Source organism: Hemitrygon akajei, chromosome 6 (genome assembly GCF_048418815.1).
Source record: "Hemitrygon akajei chromosome 6, sHemAka1.3, whole genome shotgun sequence".
Taxonomy (NCBI): Eukaryota; Metazoa; Chordata; class Chondrichthyes; order Myliobatiformes; family Dasyatidae; genus Hemitrygon; species Hemitrygon akajei.
In genome coordinates, this window is record NC_133129.1 from 134,405,819 (window position 1) to 134,427,726 (window position 21,908).

At 38.0% G+C, this 21,908-nt stretch overlaps 1 protein-coding gene across 1 annotated transcript in view; it reads right to left on the reverse strand.

Annotated features, from left to right (window-relative positions):
• Nucleotides 1–14: 14 nt before the first annotated feature.
• tsg101a (tumor susceptibility 101a) overlaps nt 15–21,908 on the reverse strand; it is a 38,272-nt gene continuing 16,378 nt past the window's right edge. The window contains exons 6-11 of the mRNA XM_073049292.1: nt 19,251–19,377; nt 15,409–15,472; nt 5,645–5,748; nt 2,958–3,160; nt 1,147–1,386; nt 15–285 (exon numbers count right to left, since the gene is read on the reverse strand). Of these exons, the coding sequence (XP_072905393.1) occupies nt 196–285; nt 1,147–1,386; nt 2,958–3,160; nt 5,645–5,748; nt 15,409–15,472; nt 19,251–19,377 (828 nt within the window). The 3' untranslated portion in view covers nt 15–195. The remainder of the gene's footprint in view (nt 286–1,146; nt 1,387–2,957; nt 3,161–5,644; nt 5,749–15,408; nt 15,473–19,250; nt 19,378–21,908) is intronic.

Genomic DNA, 21,908 nt, shown 5'->3' on the forward strand with positions numbered 1-21,908 from the left:
TTTGACACTTTAGCTTAAAATTGATAGAATCTTTAATGTCTACTGCAGATTACAGGTAAATACAAAGTGCTGTCACAAAGATGTTTCAAAGAAAACAGTCAACATAATTTACAGCTAGAACATCCAATAACTTATCTTGAAGTTGGTTAATTGCAGGCAAAAAAGGAGACCTTTCTCTGAAAGTCAGACAATTGTTCAGTACAAGTCACTAAGGCCTGCTGTTTTTCTTGCTTTCTGCATCAATGCTCGAAGCTGGAACTGTTTGCGAGATAAGAGGCGTACATGCTGCAGGGAGGAGAAAGTAACATTAATGTCAAAATTCATTGTTCCTGAAAGACACATATGGCTAAAAGCTGTTTTGTAATCAAATTATTAACACAAGTGTCATTTCAGTTCCCTAGTCACCATGGAGAAATAAGCCATAAGCAATGGATCATAGCTTTAAAATTGTTGAACATAGAATATTTCTGGTCATTAATATAAGTTAATGGGATGAAATACAAAAACGCATTGTTGGCAATCCTAAATTGGAAGCAGCAGTGCAGCAAATTGTTAAATTCAAAGCAAACTCTGCTGTTTAAAAGAACAGGGAAGTCATTTATTACTTAGATACAATTCTAGGTGGTCTTCAGAAACAAAGGGAGCTCAATGCATGAAAGCCTTCACTGAAAATCATTAAAGGTCAAAGGTAAAATTAAGCGATATTCAATTGAATCTCGGAATTCAGTACAGTGCAAAATTCCAGTAACATTAGAGTTGGAGATTCTTAAGGATAGAATCAGAACATGGAAATGGGCTATCTGGCCCAACTTCTCCACAGTGCCCATTTGGTCAGTAACACTCTAAACCTTTTCTAGAAGAGACTTTAATAAAGTTGAACATCTTAAAAATGAAATGAGGATTTCATGAACAAGAGGTTGAGATAGGTAAGTAACCAGTTAGAGATGCAATCCTCACAACTAGGCTCACACCATATTGATTAGAGATCTGGGAAATACTCAACTGACCACATTATGGCTAACAGATGCTGGGGCTGTTGTCAGGGAAGTAATGCGGACAATTTAGGAAGTCATTACCAGAGCCAATAAGCAGGGAATGGAATATGACCCAAGGTGCATCCATTAACACATCAATTCAAGCAATCACCTTTAAGAAGACTTCCAAATCAATGACATCTCGTCTCAGAGCTTCACCCAGGTAGAAAATGGTGTCCTCAATGGCATTCTCCTCAGCATAAAGATTTAGGATTTGTTTGTAGAGTGGTGCTGTAGGCACAACAACTTCATCAATGTCATTATTTTCAGACTGGCTCTCCATTTTTTCCAGTGCAACACTCAGCTCTTCATCTTTCTTCTTCAGAGCTTCAATATTCTTGTCTACATCAGACTGGGAAAAGTGACAGGTTTTGAGTCATTAAAACTTCATACAGCTGGAGGAATAGTTTTAAAGAAATCTACACGGTGGATATGCTATTTTGAAGGAATACAATTTACAATGTACAGAGGCAGACATTCCTGAGGCAATACTCAAAAAAATTCAAACATAGTTGTGCTAAGTTAAGCCTACATTAGTCCTCTTCTCAGAAATTATTTTTGAGGATTTTGAGAATAAAGTACTCCAATACATGAGGGTGAAGGATACGTAGAAAGATTTGGAGAAGACACAAGACTGTTATTCCTGATTGCCTTGACACACCTGTGCCTGGTTTTCCTATGCTAACTACAATTCAATATGCATATGATGACAGATACAGCAGCTTGAAGGCTCACAGTTTTTGAAAAAACTCCAATCTGAAAACTTGAAGCTAATTATAAGCATAAATATCCCTGAACTAAAGATGGAAACTTACCTTTAAATGTAGGTCAACAAATGCACCATTCAAATGAGGCTGGAGTGAAGCAGAAGTGTTTGATACACAGCTCAACCAGCCTCAGCTCAGCAATTTATGAAATGCCCTGGACTCCATTACAATTCCACAAGGCTCAGAGATGTGTCAGATCCGCATGTGCCTGCCTGTTATTGAAGGCGTTGTAGGCATTACAGCTACCTAGCATTTCACCACAGAAACCTCTCAAAAGGATTTAGGCTTTTTCAAGTTAGAGTGAACATCTCTACAATTAACTTACAAATTTCTATTAAAACAAACATAATGATGAATAAATTTACAATAAAACAGGAGCTCAGAGGTCAATCGCAAAACAAAGATGAAACCAAGTAAGTTTGGTTAAAATCTGGAATGGGGTCAGTTTGGTGGAGCTGCCATCAGCAGATCCATGTGGAGAACCAACTTTACCAAACTCTCATTTCCAGAAGCACATTGCCTACCCACAATTCCAACTAATTCTACATGGCTAGGATTACTCAGGAAATGGTATTGATCTTTGGAACATGTATGATTCAAAGCTGATAAAAAAAACAGGTTTAAATAAAAATGCAAACACGAGGAAATCTGCAGATGCTGGAAATTCAAACAACAACACACGCAAAATGCTGGTAGAACACAGCAGGCTAGGCAGCATCTATAGGGAGAAGCGCTGTCGACGTTTCAGGCTGAGACCCTTCGTCCTGACAAAGGGTCTCGGTCCAAAACGTCGACAGCGCTTCTCCCTATAGATGCTGCCTAGCCTGCTGTGTTCTACCAGCATTTTGTGTGTGTTGTTAAATAAAAATGATTAGGTTAATATTTATCTTTCTGGCAAATTTAGGGCAATACAATAAAAATAACTCATCTCTTTCTACCTTAGGCCACAAACTTATCAGTGACCCCTGCTGTGGACACTTACTGGAGGTCCAAGATTCATATGCTCCACAACTGCTGGACTAAGTGTGTAAATGTAGGAGGGGACCTCGTTGAAAAATAAATGTGCTAGATTTTCTAAAATTGACACCTACTTTTAGGCCACAGACTTATCAATCACCCCTCATAAGAGCAATCCTTTCAGACAACTCAGTCTTACCATTTCTTGATCCAGCTGACTGACCATCATTTCTAGTTTCTGGTGCCCTTTCTTCAGGTCCTCCTCTGTTCGTTTGAGGGCATCAAGTTCAGCTTGGGCACGGTCCATTTCTTCTTTCATCCGCCAGCGCAGTTTATCACTAACTGCAGAGATCAATGAAGCACGGATTGTGTCCTCACTAATGGTGTTGTCTCTGCCAGGACCTGCAAGACAAACAGTATGAGATAATGAGATAGCTTGAGATTGACATCATTTCCAACACTGAATTTATGTACTACCAGTTCACAGTCTTCATCTTACACTTGTTCATTACACATACGTACTTAACAGCAAAAAAAATTGCATACTATTAACAAAATACAATGTCTGCAGGGTAACAAAAGCAGCATCGGGAGAATATCTGAATCAGCTGTTGAAAAACAACAAACAACAGCAGGCTTTCGGTCTTCACCTATGATGCTGTGGTTTGATTAAAAGGTTACACTACACTGTATTTGTATTTTACTTTTTAGTTAAGGTAGGTGGAACTCATCAGCCTGGGAAGGCAGTCCATCTAAGAGAGGGAAAACTCTGATTTCAAACCTCTGCTGCCTTGCGGCCATACCCACTCATGGGAAAGGCTTCGGGAGTAAACCCTGAGGACAAATCCAGAGCTGGAGTCCCTAAGGCAGTCCGACGTTGTCTTCAACCTCACTCTGGCAACTCCTGCGACGACACTGGAGACAAGCTGTATCGGCCCTTGCCCTTCCCTTGGACAACATCAGTGGCATGGAGAGGGGAGACTTCCTGCATGGGCAACAGCTGGTCTTCCTTGCCCAGGCCTGCACCCTGGAGAAGACTTTCCAGGTGCAGATCCATGGTCTCGCAAGACTAACGGATGCCATACATACATATAAGGTATAAAAACAATCAGCATTGTAGACCTGTTCTGGTGTTAGATTTTCATCAGCAAAAATCTTCGCAAAGTTATCAATAGTTCGTAATCAGCAGACTCTAAATATTTAATGCCATGCCTTTTCTTAAATTTCTAACCAGCCTGCTGAATATTCACAGTAACTTTCAATTCTCAGTTTGTCATGATAGATCTTTGCTTGTTTCGTGATCAGCATACTATTAAGTGGCATATGTTCACTCCGACGCACATACACACTCTTTACATGATCAAGATCTTCATTTTTCACTGTATGTAGTTTTTCTATTTTTCATTAACTTCTGTTCATTACATATGTGAGGTTACTTCTCAGAACTGTCTGGTGTGCAAAGACCTGTGCATTGCCTGGGAACCTTTCCTGTGCCTTGTGGAATTTTCTATTTGTCACTTCATGTAAGGACTCAAAACTTCTGGATTTCAGAGGTTTCATATAAGGGATACCCAACCTCTCCCTCTCTTATAATAAAATTTAAAACTGTCCAGAATAAAATATGTACATTGTCCTTGAGACTTGGAGCAGATTTGATTCAACCACTTAGATCCTTTTCCTGGTCATTTCAAGATTCAGGGAAGATGCACAGACGAAGCCAATCTTTCATCGTGCTGCAGTCACATCCCCAAAAACACTTCAAAGGTCTCAGTGAAAATTTGTAATCTTTATCCTTACTCTTTTACAAATGGCAATGAAGTTATCCTGAATACATGAACTTTGTTGGAAGTGACAGATGTGAGAAATGGAAAAATACAAGTCGTGACACAGCCATTAACAGAAGTGTTTTAGTTAGGAGATAGTGAATTAAACCAAAGCAGTTAAAAATACACTACCATAAGGCCAATGGGAGAAAGTAGAACATTATCAATAAAATTACAAGCTTTGAAAAAATGTATTCTAAATGGTATTGGTTAAATTCCAGATTTTGTAATAAAATATCAGTGGACTCAAAGAATGATGGTTTCCCAAACTTAAATAATGAGAGAAATTGAATTGCCTCATCTCCAGTTTTATATTTCAGTAATTTCTAAGAAATACATTAAAATGATTTAAAATGCCAATCGAAAGTTCAGGGGAATTTAATTTGGGATTCTGATAGAGCATTTTCTATCATACAAGAATGAGAGGTAAATTTTCCACTGCTGTGCAGTTGCTAGTAGCTGTCTGCAAACATTAAGAGTCAGCAAAATGTAGAAGATTCCTTTCTGTTGAACTTAATAGGTCTCTAATGCATGATCTATTAGAAGCTAGAGGTCAACTAGGATTCCTGATCCTGATATAGCCCAGTGACATTAAGAAGCTGAGTTGAATAATCTTAGTTAAACACCAATCAGAATATTAAATAGGACTCTGTGCTCCTGGAGTAAGAGAAGGTGGTGTGACAGATGGGTGGGGGGGGGGGGGAGCACTAAGGCTTCTTACTCTTAATTACTGTAATGATTTTTGCAAGCTGTGTGAATTTAGTGGTGGACAGGAACAGGCTTCACTGTGTTCCCATAAACCAGCAAGTGGTGAGTCAAAACTTATTCATAAGCTCACATATGAGTACTTTATTGCCCATTTGCCAAGACACTGGAGTGATGCTAAATCGATGGAACAGAAGCCTGTGCCGTCTGAACTTCTCTGCCGTGCCCAGCAGACAAGAATAGAGCAAGTGCACCATCCAGAAAGAGTCACCTGATATTAAATATTATATTCCAGCTTTTACAGGACAATAGCTCCAAGTGCCCACAAGCAAAAAGAAAATTAAGTGCACGTTCTCACCAACACCTGCAGCAGAAGATTGGCTGGAATACGGATGCTGCTGTGTAGTCCCTGTGGTCGGAGGATATGAACCTTGAGGAGGATAGGGAAATCCTGAAAATCCACTGGAAGCATGAAAGAAAGAAAACCAAGCATCAATGCATGATAAAGTACCGTACTTGTAGAAAAAGTCCAACACTGGCAGCAAACCGAGGCTGGCACCGGCTGCCAGAGGAGCATCGATACAAGGAAACAGCAAGGCATCTGGTCACATGATCAGCATGGGCTTCTGAATCATAATCTTTTATCCATAATAAAATTACAAACATTGAGTAATTGGAAAAGACCTTTCAGAAAGAAATATGCTCAACAGTATGACTGACATTGCACACAATTAGTTTCTTCAAACGTAATGTTTAGTTGAAGCTTGTGGAATCTTTCTTAGCAGATGCTAGATCAGATATAAAATATGAATTGTAAGTAGCATCTATAGATTTACAACATTTTAAAATTGTAAATAGGAAGCAGACTTTTCTGACAAGGCTAGAAGTTACTAAAGTGACTAACGAAAGTGGTGGTAGACTTTATACTTGAAGTACTGCAGTCCTGCTGCAGGTACTCCTACAGGTTGTTACCAACAGACTGATTCAAAAGGGTTCAAAGTTCAAATTACTTTATCAAAGTACGTATACTATATACAACCTTGAGATATGTCTCCTTACAGACAGCCACAAAACAAAGAAAGCTAATAACCCATTAAAAAACAGGACCATCAAACCCCCAATCTGCAGAAAAGAATAAATCATGCAACAATAAAAAGAAAGCAAATTATATTCAGAACTGAAGTTCATGGAAATGAGTTCACAGCCACGAAGCCAGTCATCACTGCAGCCGGTCTAGGAGCCTGTTAGTTGCAGGTCATAGCCTCAGTTCAGCGCAGAGACGAGTAAACCTCGCAAGACCCAAACCCTATTGCTTTGATTTAGTCCATACCCAACCTATCCCATCTGGCCCTGCACTTAAATCAGTCAACAGACAGCATCTTAAGAAATGCATCAGTGCAAACATAGGTCATAAAGTGAAGTTAGTCTTATTTCTTTCCTTTAACTTGTGGAAACAACACTGACATCTTGACTAAAACTTTCAGTGTGTGTCATAAGTGGTTAGTAAATAGATGTATTTCATGGTTAAAAATAAGAAACTAAGCACTTATCATCTATGCATACCACACATCATTCTTCAGACTTCTTTGGACCAAAGCAGAAGTGAGGCAGATGGGAGGATGCAAGTTGATACAGAATTCAATGACAGTAGGTTCAGTGAAGAAGACAGGCAGCAGTGTAGTAGGGAGTAAGTAAAGTCTTCTGGATTAAATTGTATTTATTTAAATACATGAGGACTGACAGGTAAGGTGGATGAACCCAGAGGGTGGAAAGTTATGTGAGATTAACAGAAGAGGATGGGCAGCTAAATGTTCCATGTATAGGTTATGGAGGAAAGAGACGGGGGGGGGGGGGGGGGGGGGAGTTGCATTTATGATTGAGGTCACCAGGAGACGCTCATGGAGTGAGTACTGTTTCAGATTCGCTCCATAACCTTTACTTTTCTTAACCTATGATCACCCTTATTTAACTTACTTTTACCTACACCAAAAGATTCTTGCTACTTTTTTGGACTTATCCTTAAGAGTGTACTGTGAATTTTGAAGAAATTAGTACAGAAATGGCTTTGGGAAATTAGTACAGAAATCGCTAAAGGGCGAGACCCTGGGAAAGATTCTTTGGGAAATTAGTACAGAAATCGCTAAAGGGCGAGACCCTGGGAAAGATTCTAACGGCAACGGAAAGAAAAAAAATCCGATCCTAAGCGCACTGAATTGACATATGAAATGTTATTGGAGCTTTTAAATGACAAATTTGAAGAACAAAGACAAATTTTCAAACAAGATATAAAGGCTTTTCAGGATTATATGGATAAGACTGATTCAGTAGTTAACCAGCAGCAAGCTCTAATCGCAACTTTGCAAGAGGACGCTCGGAAGCAAGACTTGATAATTGAAAAACTGGAGCAGAAATTATCTTCGACGATTAAACAGGTGGAAACACTTAAAGCCAAGAGTGTCGACTTTGAAAATCGGTCCAGAAGACAGAACTTACACATACTTGGTCTCCCAGAAGGTATTGAACAAGGGGACCCCTTGAAGTATTTTGCTCAACTTTTAAAGGATGCATTCCCTTCCGTATTCCCAGACAGTCCTCCGTTACTTGATCGCGCCCACAGAATTATGCGTCGATCATCTAAACCACCTGTTGTAATTGTTCGATTTCATTATGTGCATGTCAAAGAGCAACTTATTCGTGTGGCTCGGCGTTTAGGGATGGTTAAATTCAAAGATTTTGAGTTTAGATTAGTGGAGGATTTTAGCCCAGAAGTAATGAAGGCAAGGCTTCTTTTTAAACCTCTGATGTCCGAATGTTATGAGAAAAATCTAAAACCAGTGCTTTTATACCCTGCAAAGCTTAGAATCTCACCTCCGAATGCACCACGACGTGTTTTTCTCTCCACATCTGAAGCTCGAAGCTTTCTGGATGAGAACTACCCTACTGCTTCAGATTCTCGTCTCTAATAAATGAGTGATTTTGATCGTTACAAGATAGTTTTTGTTTCCAAAACCAGATTTTGTTTCTGGCTATTGGTGTAGGTTTATTCTATATTTTAATTAGTTTTTTTTTCGACATACTAATCTTCTTATTTTACTTACTTTAACCACTGTACTTTATTTTTGGTCATTATTATTAACCCTTTGAAGGTGAATTTTTTTTTAACGGTTTGATATATATCCTTTTCATTTTTTGTGTGACTAAGATGGCGGTTTCTTCTCTAAAATATTTCTTGCTTTTTTTTGATTTCGCCATTTGTTTTCTCTCGTCTTCTTCCTATAATGCATTTCTTATCACATTTTAACTTTTTGTTTGGGTTTTAACCCGATTTATAAGTTACTAGTGTTTATATTCTTTTTAGTGTTTTTTTTTTACTAGCAACTATATTAAAAAGTTTGTTTTAGTATAGTGATAATTACTTTTTTGGAGTTTGGGTGGATCTTTTTTTCTCTCCTTTATATATTTGGAGTTGCCTTCTGCTGACACAGAGGTAGATTTAGTATCATTCCTTTTTTTTCCCCAGCCTTCTCCAGGTTTGGGATGAGCTTTTTCTTTGTGGGTGGGGGGGTGGGGGTCTCTTTTCTAAATCTATTGTTCTTTTTACCAGTTTTTTAAGAAGTTTTTTCATTTGGGCTGATTTTAAACTACTAAAATGTCTGCGATGTCGTCACTTCCGGGACCACCCCTTATTTTTGTTCCTCTTCCAGGTGCATGAGTTCATAATTTGGTTAACTCTTTATATACCAAAGGGTTGATTTTAGAAATATGGCTCAGACCACTAATTTTGTCTCTTGGAATACTAATGGCTTAAACCATCCGATTAAACGGAAAAAGATTTCCGTTTGGAAAAGTATTCCAAAGACTGAATGCACATATTATTTTTGTACAAGAAACTCATGTGAAGAAAGAGGACAATCAACTTTTTTTTAGGTTTTGGAGGGGTTCAACATTACCATTCGAATTCGAATGCCAAAGTAAAGGGAGTTACAATTTTTATTGACTCCTCTATTACATTTGTCCAACACGATATTATTTTGGATCCGAATGGTAGATTTTTGTTAATTACTGGGTTACTTTTTAACAAAAAGGTTGCTATGGTTAATATTTATGCTCCAAATGTGGATTATCCTGATTTTTTTAAGTCCTTATTTACTTCTCTACCTAATCTAAATGAATATATGTTGTTAATGGGTGGTGACTTTAATTGTTGTTTAAATCCTTTGCTGGACAGATCTATATCCACTCAGACTTTACCTAATAAGTCGGCCACTTACATTAATTCTTTTTGACTGATAATGGAATTTTCGATATTTGGAGATTTCGGCATTCCAAGGACAAAGAGTTTTCATTTTTCTCACGTTTATCATTCTTACTCGAGAATTGATTTTTTTTATTGACTCGTTTTATTCCATCTGTAATTGGTTGTAATTATGATATTATAGCCATCTCTGATCATGCTCCATTGAAACTTTCTATTAAATTTATGGATACAGCTTCTAGTGTTAGGCAATAGCGATTTGATTCTACCTTACTGCAAGATCCGGATTTCATTAAATTTATGAAGGAACAGATCGATTTCTTCTTTTCAACTAATTCCACGGATGATATTTCTTGCGGAACACTTTGGGACACTTTTAAAGCATATATACGTGGACAGATTATCTCCTATTCTGTTGGTTTGAGAAAACGTATTAAGAAGGAAATTCTTTTATTGGTTGATAAAATTAAAGAAATTGACAAGAAATATTCGACTGCTCCTAGTAAGGAGCTTTACAAACAAAGGGTTGAACTTCAAATGGAACACAGTTTATTACTTACATCTTCAATTGAAAATCAATTAATGAAAACCAGATCTGATTTTTATATACATAGTGATAAATCGGGTAAACTGTTAGCTAATCAATTGAAGAATGCTTTGGTTAAACGTCAAATTATTAAGATTCGTCAACAGAATGGTGAATTGACAGTTAACCATGATGAGATAAACAAATCTTTTCAAGATTTTTATACCTCCCTGTATCATTCTGAATTCCCTCATGATCATAATACCATGTATGATTTCCTTGGGAAATTGAATTTTCCAAAATTATCATCAGATAATTAGATTATTAGAAACTCCTGTTACGGATGCAGAAATTAAAGGGGTTATTTTCTCTATGAATTCTGGGAAAGCACCAGGTCCAGATGGGTATACAGTGGAATTTTTAAAGTGTTTTTCCTCTACTCTTTCTCCTTGATTATGCAGGGTTTTTGAAGAAGCAATTAGATTGGGTAAACTGCCACAATCTTTTTATAGAGCTTCCATTTCTTTAATATTGAAAAAAGATAAAGACCCTACTGACTGTGCATCCTATAGACCAATATCCTTATTGAATGTAGATTCCAAGATCTTTTCCAAGTTACTGGCGTCCAGGCTGGAGAAGGTATTACCTCAAATTATCTCGGAAGATCAAACTGGTTTTATTAAAAATCGCTATTCTTTTTTCAATATTAGGAGATTATTGAATATTGTTTATACTCCTTCACGTAGCACCTCAGAATGTGTCATTTCATTAGATGCGGAGAAAGCATTTGATAGAGTTGAATGGCCATACTTATTTACTGTGCTTGAGAAGTTTAATTTTAGTCCGACATTCATTTCCTGGATTAAACTGATATATCATACTCCAGTAGCCTCGGTTTTTACTAACAATCAAAGATCTCCCTTTTTTCGTTTATTTCAGGGTACTAGACAAGACTGTCCTCTTAGTCCATTATTATTTGATATTGCTTTAGAACCTTTGGCAATTGCTATTAGAGAATCACCGAACATTTTTGGCATTACTCGTGGGATGGATATACATAAGTTATAATTATACGCAGATGATTTATTATTATTTATTTCTGATCCTGAGAAATCCATTCCTGCAGTTATATCATTGTTGGCTCAATTTAGTAATTTTTCCGGGTATAAATTAAATCTTAATAAGAGTGAATTGTTTCCTTTAAATAGACAGGTTCCAATTTATGGAAATTTACCTTTTAAATTAGTTAATGACTCTTTTATATACTTAGGGATTAAAATTACTAAAAATTATAAGGAGTTATTTAAGGTTAATTTTTTACCCTTAATTGATCAGATTAAATGTTTGAACACTAAATGGTCACCATTATCTTTATCTCTGATAGGTCGGATTAATGCTATTAAGATGATTATTTTACCCAAGTTTTTATATATATTTCAAGCAATACCAATTTTTATTCCGAAATCTTTTTTTGCTAATGTTGATTCAAAAATTTCTTCATATATATGGCAGAATAAAAATCCTAGATTAGATAAAAAATATTTACAGAAGGCAAGGAAGGAAGGTGGATTGGCATTGCCTAATTTTAGATTTTATTACTGGGCAGTTAATATCTGATATTTGATATGTTGGTTAAAGGATTGGGATATATCTTTTAGCCCTCATTGGGTGAACTTGGAAACTAAATCTGTACAAGGATTTTCAATGGGTTCTATTTTAGGGTCTTCTCTTCCCTTTGCTCTTTCTAAATTGCAGAAACGAATTGACAATCCGATAGTTAAACATACTTTACGTATATGGTTTCAATTTCAGAAATGTTTTGGGTTGAATCAGTTTGTTTTAACTATTCCTATTGTATCCAATTTCTTTTTTTATCCTTCTATTATAGACCAAGCTTATTCAGCTTGGAAGACTAAAGGATTACTACGATTTTCCGATTTATTTTTGGATAATTGTTTTATGTCTTTTGAACAATTATCTAATAAATATAATTTGCCTAGATTTCTTTTTTTTTAGATATTTACAGATTAGGAATTTCTTAAATACTGTACTTCCTACCTTGCCAAATCTTGAGTCTTCGGGTATTTTGGAGAATTTGTTAGAACTAAATCCTTCTCAGAAAGGTGTAATATCAAAACTCTACAATATAATTATGAAAATATGTTCAGAGCCCTTTTGTAAGATTAAAAATGATTGGGAAAGAGAACTTAACCTTACTATCCCTATTGAGAATTGGGATAAAATTCTTCAATTAGTCAATTTATCATCTATATGTGCTAAACATTCTTTAATACAGTTTAAAGTTGTGCATAGGGCTCATATGTCTAAGGATAAATTGGCTCGTTTTTATTCCTATATAAATCCTATTTGTGACAGATGTCATTCTGAGATAGCGTCTTTAACTCATATGTTTTGGTCATGTCCGCTTTTGAAAAAATATTGGAAAGACATTTTTGATATTATTTTCACAGTATTGAACATTGATTTACAATCTCATCCTATTACTGCAATTTTTGGTTTACCAATGATGGACTCAATCCATTTATCTTCTTCTGCTTGTCGAATGATTGTATTTCTTACATTAATGGCTAGAAGATCTATTTTGTTGAATTGGAAAGAAATTAATCCCCCTACCGTATTTTATTGGCTTTCTCAAACTATGTTATGTCTAAATTTGGAGAAAATTATAAGTGTTGTATTTGACCCTTCTATTACATTTGAAAAGACATGGAGACCATTTATTCAATATTTTCATATGATGTAATGAGACCCTGTTCCAAACCTATTCGTTTTTCCAGTTTTGATTATACATATGTTGAGAGGATTGGAGTTGGCGACACTGATGATTTTGTATTTTTTTTAATAGATATTATAAACAGCCCATTTTTTTCTCTTCATTAGTTGTTAGGTTGTTAGATTAGTTTTTTCTAGTATAATTTTTTTTTCTTTTTCTCTTTTTTTTAATATATATATTATGATATAACCTAGTTTTGCTTTGTTTATATGTTATTTGTACCATTCATGATTTGGGAAGACTTAATTATATTGTAACTATTGCTTGTGTATCCTTTCATGTTTAGTATAAATTTGTAAGTTTGTAATCCCAATATATATTGATAATAATAATAAAAAGATTGAAAAAGAAAGAAAAGCATTTATGATTAAGGAGAATCTTACAGGAATAGTCCGAGCTGAAATTATTGAGGGGATTACTAGTGAGACTTTATGGTTGGAGCTGAGAAATAAGAGGCTGATCAACATGCTGGAAGTGTACTAACAGTCACTGGGAATTAGAGGAACAAATATCCAGGGAGATTTCAGAAAGTTGCAAGAATAATACATGTTATAGTAGGGGATTGTAACTTTCCTAATATAGACTGGGACTGGCATATTGCTAAGGGCTTAGATGCGTGGAATTTATTAAGTGTTCTCGGGAAAGCTTCCTCAGGCAATATACAGAAGGTCCTTTTGACAGTATTAAGCAGGAACTAGTAAAAGTTGATTGGAGTAGGTTGTTTGCGAGCAAATATTTGTCTGGCAAGTGATAGGTTTTTAAGTGAAATGTGAGTTCCAGGTATGCATATCCCAGTTATAGTGAAGGACAAAGCTGGCAGGAGTAGGGAACCCTGGATGATGAAGGATATTGAAACTCTGATCAGAAGAGTTCAGATTCAGGCAGCTGGGATCAAGTAAGTCTCTAGAGGAGTACTGAGGAAGCAGGAGTAATACTTAAGAAATAAACCAGAAGAGCAAAAAGGGACACAAGATAGCTTTGAAAAAGAAATTAAGAAGAATTTGAAATTATTTATCAGCAGTGCAGATGGTTATCAAGAATTACAAGCGGATCTTGATCAAGTAAGAAAGAAGCAGCAAATAAAATATAATTCAGCTAAGGATTAGGTTTGTATTTTGGGAAGACTTCAGTGAATGGGTCCTGGGGAGTGTTGTAGAAGAGGGACCTGTAAGTATATGGTTCCCTGGAAGTGTCACAAGCAGACAGGGTGGTGAAGGCAGCTTTTGATTTGGAATTTATCAGTCAGGGGTTGGGACATTACATTGCAGCCGTACAAGATGCTGGTAAGACTGCATCTGCAATATTGTGTTCAATTTCGTCACACTATGAGAGTAAGGATGCTATTAAGCTGGAATTAGTGCAAAAAATTACAAAGAAAAAAATAAAGATGCTGCAAGGACTGAGTTAGAGGTTGAACAGGCTAGGACATTATTCATTGCAGGTGTATAATATAATGAGGGGCACAGAGAGTGTGAATGCACTGTCTCTTCTATTCCCTCAGCGTTTGGGGAATCAAGAACTAGATTATACAAGTTCAAGGTAAGAAGGGAGAGATGTAATAGGAACTTGAAGAGCAACCTTTTCACCCAAAGGATGAAATAAGGGAGCTGCCAGAGGAAGTGGATGAGACAGGTACACTAATATTAGACAGATACTCAGACAGATACATGGATAGCAAAGGTTTAGGAAGACACAGGCCAGACACAAGTAATTGGGACTAGCTGAGATGGGCATCTTAGTTGGCATGGACCATGGACATGTTTCCACAATGTATCGCTCTGACTCTATGAAAGCAATTTTCATACTTCAACTCATCAGTGCCACCCTTTCTCCCTGTGACACCACTTCCAGGAGGCAATGTACCTGTACTTCAGCAGTTCAAAGAGGTAACTTACCTTCTCGAGGGATAACAGGGACAGTGACAAATACCGCCCTTGAAGTGATGCCCGCATAACAAGATGCATTTTTAAGGGAAAGGCAATGTGGCCATAAAAATTATACAGATTCAATGAAGAGGAATTCCTTAGATTAAAGAATCAGAATTACTACAGCAAAAAGTGTCTGAATGTTCCTATTCTGAAAGCTGATTGTTGTGAGTTGCCCTCACGTTCACTGCAAACAACTCCACAAAGATAGCAGAGTATCAGGCACATGCAATCTTAGCAGTAAGTGTGCGTCTCCTTTGGGGTTTCTGTCGATCTGTGCTAGGCTTTGTATTTGTTCTCTCTCTGCTTGGTTCTGGAATGCTAACTCCAGGCTCAGATTAACATATAGCAAGACAATTACTTCCAGTGATTCATTAATTACTTTATCAAATTAATGCGAGCCCAACCTCAGCTAGAGGATCATCACACTGTTTCGGTCCTGTTCAAGTACCATGGAACTTTTACATCCATCTACATGGACAGAAGGGACTTTAATACCTAACATTAGCAAAGAATATCAGCCAAGTTACATGCCAAAGTGAAGCATTTAAATAAACACATAAATAATGTGCATATTATTTATAGCATTCAGTGTGAGTGTTCTGGTAAATACAAACCGTACCCAGTATTGCTATGGCCTGACGGGTATGGTGCCACTCCAGCTGTCATTCCAGGCATGTAGGAAGCTGAAATGAGAAAGCAAAACAACGCAAAGAAGATTAACGGTGTGTTAAAACAGCTCAGTTAATCATGTGCATTTTTACAATATCATAAGTACTGCTAAAGTTACTAAGAGAAATTCTAGGCGTTATGTATTAGACAATCATGCAGTATTCATAGTTGAAAATCTCATTCTTTCCTTGTTGATATCATAGCTAATTTATCACATATAAATATTACCAATCTAAGCAGAATTATTTGGCACAATTTATTTTAATGCTGTGTGATACTCCTTTTCAAAATTTTGTCAGTTCCTGCGGGAGTCCATTCATAGACTCTCAGCACAAGACCAATGCAATGGGTTGGACCGTCTGACCAACACTGGATAGTTGTTGCACTAACTCTCTACACATATGGCAGCTTCTACTCAGAAAGTGGGTGTATCAAAGTCCCTCAATGAGTGATGAACCACTGACTTTCAGACCACCAGCCGAGTTAGATCTCGACACTTTCACTGATGGAGTGGCTGCCTCCTGTTCCAGCACTTCTTCATTAACCAAGATGCTTCTCTTGACCTGACTGCTGTAACTTAGGTCTCAGATAATCGATGCCTCACAAAAGGAATGAGACAGTTACATCTGATCACTACACTATATTCTGAAAACTGCTCATGGATTTGGAACTACCCCTGCAGGATCAAAAAGACACTGCATCAATGTAATGTTTAGGTAGGTCTACTAACACTGGAAATCAGGGAGACAGCAATGGGGGGGGGGTGTTGGTGGGCACTTAGTTACAGAAAGGTGATCGGGGAATAACTACAGTAAAATCTGATAAAAGCATCATACTTGTGAATTAATGTTTCCATTTTAGACTGAGATTGATTGAGACTGCTTACTCATCTATTTAAAACTACAACACTCTCAATATATTCATCTAACTAATATAAAACAAAGTTTCTGAATTGTATTACTGATCATTATAATAAGAAATGTGTAATGAAAACTACTGGCCGAGATAATATGTTCTATAATCTTCCCCTATCCATTTATTTATTCAGTCATTATAACTGATAATTTATCCATTATAATATGGCTTAAAATTTCAATTAATGCAGTTAGACACAGTTGAACATAGATACATTTGTTGCAATCCTCAGACTGCAAATTATTTGGCAAAATTTGCTGAGCATTACATGTTCTCTCCCTTAGGATGGCAGTGAATATCGGTATCACTCTTGATGGATGGTCATAGAATTTTGTTAAATTATCCTACACCTGATACTAAGAGTAACAAAAATTAACTGAAGTAATTGTTTAATTTGATTTTTTTCTCTTTTCTTTATCTTGAGGTACCAGGGAGTAGCTCTCTGAAGTAGCTCAAAACAACACTGCATCTCAGCTTTGCAATCTTAATTTTACCAAATATTACGGGAGTTTGGCATTTAGGAATTACAGACTTAAACATGGGCACCAATCTTTATGTGATCAGACTGAAAAACAGCAGTTAGTTTCATCTAATTTATTTACTGTCATTTGAACAAAACGCTAATACTGTATCACCCAGTTAGTTTAGCAGTGTCGATGTGTCAATGCCAACCAACCTGCTTAATTCAGTTGGGAGTTCAGCACTACTGAATAATAGCAAGTGGTACAAACTGTGGGCACACCTAGTCAGTTACTCCAAATCAAAACCTGTAGATACTGAAAGTCTGAAAATACTGGAAACACTCAGTCTGCCAGTCAGCATCTGTGTGATAGAGTTCACGTTCAGAGAAGCATTGTTAAAAGAGCCATGGCATTTCTAGCTTCTCACCATGGCATTTCCAGCATTACTTCATTATGGACATTCCACCAGCCTTTCCTTCCTTCCCCTGCAATCGCTACAATTTACTAACTTGTTTTTTTATTTTGTCTAGTTCTGACGAAGAATCTTTGACCCAAAACTTTAACTTTATTTCACTACATTTCTTTCACTTAGTCGATGAATAGTGAGGCAGATGTAAAATTTGAAGGAATAAACACCACTTGGATAGCTAATCAGGAAGTTAGTACTGTTTTGTGCAAGTCATGTCTGATGCGAGTTTTTCAAAGAGGTAACTGCGGTAAGGCAGTGAATGTTGTCTACATGGACTTTAATAAGGCCTTTGCCAAGGTCCCCCCCATGGCAAGCTGATTCAGAAGGTTAGAACACATGAGATTCAGGGGGAGCTGGCAAGGGGGTGGGTGGGATTCAGAACAGGCTTGACGATAGGAAGCAGGGAGTGAGGGTTGAAGGTCATTCTCCACTTTGAGGCCTGTAACAAGTAGGGTGCCCCAGGACCTATGTTAATCATTATTTATGTACATTACTTGCATATGGAAGTATTTGGCATGATTAGTAAGTTCTCTTACTAGTTGATAGTAAAGCAGGTTACAATAAATTGCAGAGATCTTAATCAGTTAGGGAGAAATCCTAAATTTCAACTTATGATAAGTCCACCACTGCTTGGTATGGAAGCACAATGCCCTTGAATGGAAAAGCCTACAAAATGTATTGGATATGGCCTAGTCCATCATGGTTATGTCCTCCCCATCAGTGATCACATCTACACAAAGTGCTATCACAGGAAAGCAGCATCCATCATCAGGGACTCCAACACCACACCACCCAGGTCATGCTCTCTTCTCGCTGCTACCATCAGGAAAAAAGTACAGGAGCCCTAGGACTCATACCACCACATTCAGGAAGTTATTACCCCTCAACCAGTAGGCTCTTGAGCCAAAGGTGCTAACTTCACTTGCCCCATCATTGAAATGTTCCCACAAACTACAGATTCACTTTCAAGGACTCATCTCATTTTCTCAATGTCCATTGTTTATTTAAGTATTATTATTTCTTTTTTCTTTTGTATTTGCCCAGTTTGTTGTCTTCTGCACACTGGTTGTTTGCCTATTCTGTTGGGTGCGGCCTTTCATTACATTAACTATTATGGTTCATACATTTACTGAGTATGCCCGCAAGAAAACAAATCTCAGGGTTGTATATGGTGACATAGATGATAATAAACTTACTTTGAACTTTGAGTGAGGTGATTCATTTTGGACATTAAGCCAGGGTAAGACCTATACAGTGAATTACAGGGCACTGATGCATGTTGTGAAGGAGGCACCTGGAAGTACAAGGGCATAGTTTGTTGAAAGCAACCGCGTAAGTAGACAGGGTGGTGCAGACGACTTTTAGCATGCTGGCCTTCATCAGTCATGGCCAAGTGAAGGAGTAGGGATGTTATGACCAGTTATACAAGACATCGGTAATGCCACACTTGGAGTATTATATACAGTTTTGGTCACTCTGTTATAGGAAAGACATTGCCATGCTGGAGAGGGTGCAGAAGAGATTTATAAGGAAGCTGCCTGGACAGGAAGACCTGGTATGTAGGAAGGTTACAAAATGCCAAAATAATCTCAGTTGATTAATGTCAAGAAAAATGCCTAGTCACATTAGGGCTTCATTTGCAGATGCAGGTACCAAATGGTGAACCCTATATAGTGCCTTGGTACAAAGCCTAAGCTTAAGAAGTCATCTACAGCCCTTGATGATTATCCTTGTTCGAATATGGAGTATACATTTCTTGCATTGTCTTTCATGGTCCTATTTTCTTACAACGTGGGACGAGTTTCAAAAAACTATAAATTTATGCTTTAATGGTGAAAGAACTTTAGTGAAAGAACTTTAACTCAGTTAACTTACAAATGTAAAAACAAAAGATACATATCTGTGGGTTTAAATGGATCAGATTTAACACTTGAAAAAGTTACTTACTGTTTGGTGGCCCTGCAGCTTGGTACGGAGGAAAAGTTGGAGGTGCCGCTGGCCTCGAAAAGACTGGAGGCTCCTCCCCAAACATGACAATCATCACCTGAATCAGCCCATACAGATCAGAATGTGGCTGGATGAGAAAAATACAGCATTAAAATCGCCACTGAAGTAACACCCTGATGCTCTCTATTCTTCATTCCATGGAAATATGAACAGAATACCATTGAACCAATCTGCAAATGTGACAGACGCAATTTTCTTCCAAATTCCCCATTTGATTTCTTACCTGAAAGCAACTCTAAACAGTCTTTCAAATCTCATAAGTTAAAAACCTTTTTGAGCAGGCCCTCAGCATTCTCCAAATACCCAAACAACTGATTATTTTGAGTCTCTCGTCACAAAGGTGTGCTTAATGGGCGTAAGAGGAATGAAGTCTTGATGAACCACATTTCCACGACGTTTCCCTGCTCTTTTTGGTTTGTGTTATATTTAGTGATTTTGGTTGCTGCAGAACACTTATCCGGTCTTCCAATTTAAAGACTGTCACTTCTTTTTACCCTTGTTACCAGGACACTATTCCTGTTCCAGTTCAAATGGAATGCAGCCCCTTCTGACCCAGAACTGGTGACAGTGCCTCGAAAAAAATAAAACATTCTTTCTAATGTATTAAAGAAAATTTGCACCCTTAACCCTCACTGGTGCTACTGTCCTTTTGTAAACTGGCCCTGAAATGTGTGATTACCATTGAATCTATGTCCAAGGAGACTCAGATCCCATTTTGGGCATGAGACATGGCCCAATGACATTGGTTTAAGAGGTAATTGATCTGACTCAAGAGGCAGAGGGGGACCTATTCCCCATGTCCCTCACTAAGTCAGCTCTGAGCTCAGTCATTTCACCAGGTATAGTTCCTCTAGCACATTCCTGGAGGTCTTAGTCAGTAATCTCAATGATCTAAATGCCCTCTTCCATTGGAGAATGGTAACCCAAGATCAAAGCCACTAATTCTTTAGGATTCTTGCAATTCTGGCTTTACTTGTATTCACAACACAGTTAAACAGTGACTGGGTTAGATCTGTGTGGGGACTCACTTTAATGGCTGAACCGGTCCACTTTCTCATTCCCTGTCGACTAAAGCACTCAGATTTCCACAAAATGATCAGTATTGTCCTGGCAGCCCCTCTATGCTCATCACTAACAATAATGACATGGTCTACAGAAAGGAGGTGGAAGGCAAATACCCTCTTCCTCAATGTCAACAAGATAAAGATGATTAGCGACTTCAGGAGAGCTCGCACCACTCACTGCAGCACTGCAGTGGAAACTACGTGGGTTCCCAACATCTCACACAACCTCTCATGGTCCCAGAACACAATCAGAAAAGCTCACCTGAGGAGGCTGCAGACAGTTGGACTATGCACATCTATCGTTCTACTGATGCAGTGGAGAGCATCCCAACAAGCGGCATCACCGTATGGTACGGAAACTGCACTGCGGCAGACTGAGAAACTCTACAACAGGTAGTCAAAACAGCCCGACATCACTAGCACCAGCCTACATGCCATCAAGGGCATATACTGTATGCAGAAAGGTGTCAGGAAGGGGCCATTAACATCAGGAAGGATCCCACCCATGCTGCTCATGAACTATTTGTCTCACTCCCATCAGGGAGGAGGCCACATAGCATCCATGCCAGATTCAAATTTAGTTACTTAACCCAAACAACATGGCTGATTAACACCTCAACCCACTAACCCACTCCTCTATACCCCCAACCACCACTACGTTATCATTTTCTATCAGGCACCTTATGTACAGACACTCCTGTGCCTAGCGTCACTTTATGGACATACAATTAATCTACAAGCCTACCTTATGTATTTATATTTACAGCAGAGTCCAGATATTGGGCCGCCAGTTAATCGGGGCAGCTACTTATTTGGGACAACTCCTAAAGAACAAAAACTGAATCGAGAAAATAGTCAGGATTCTCTTTGTTTTATTGGGACACTAAACTGCTTAATTTTGGCAAGGGTCAGGGATGTCTCTGATGGCGTGTACAGTATTCTGAAGTGGGAGGGAGATCAGCCAGATGTCGTGGTACACATCAGTACCAATGACATGGGTAGAAAGTCAGGAGGTCCTGAAGAGTGAGTACAGAGAACTTGGTAGGAAGTTGAAAAACAGGACCTTGAGGGTAGTAATCTCCGGATTGCTGCCTGTGCCACGTGCCAGTGAGGGTAAGAGTAGGATGCTCTGGCAGATGAACATGTGGCTGAGAAACTGGTGTAGGGGGCAGGGTTTCAGATTTCTAGATCATTGGGACCTCTTCTGGGGCAGGTGGGACCTGGGTCAGGAGAGACGGGTTAAACCTGAACTACAAGGGGACCAATATACTTGCAGGGAGGTTTGCTAGTGTTATTGGGGAGGGTTTAAACTAGATTTGCAGGGGGATGGGAACCAGAGTGCCAGAGTAGGTAGTGAAATGGGGGTAAAAATAAATGATGTTAGTAATTCATGCAAAGTCACAAATAGTAAGGTTGTGTGTGGTGGTAATAATCTTCTGAGGTATGTATATTTCAATGCGAGGAGTATTGTGGGAAAGGCAGACGAGCCGAGGGCCTGGATTGACACATGGAATTATGGCATCATAACCATTAC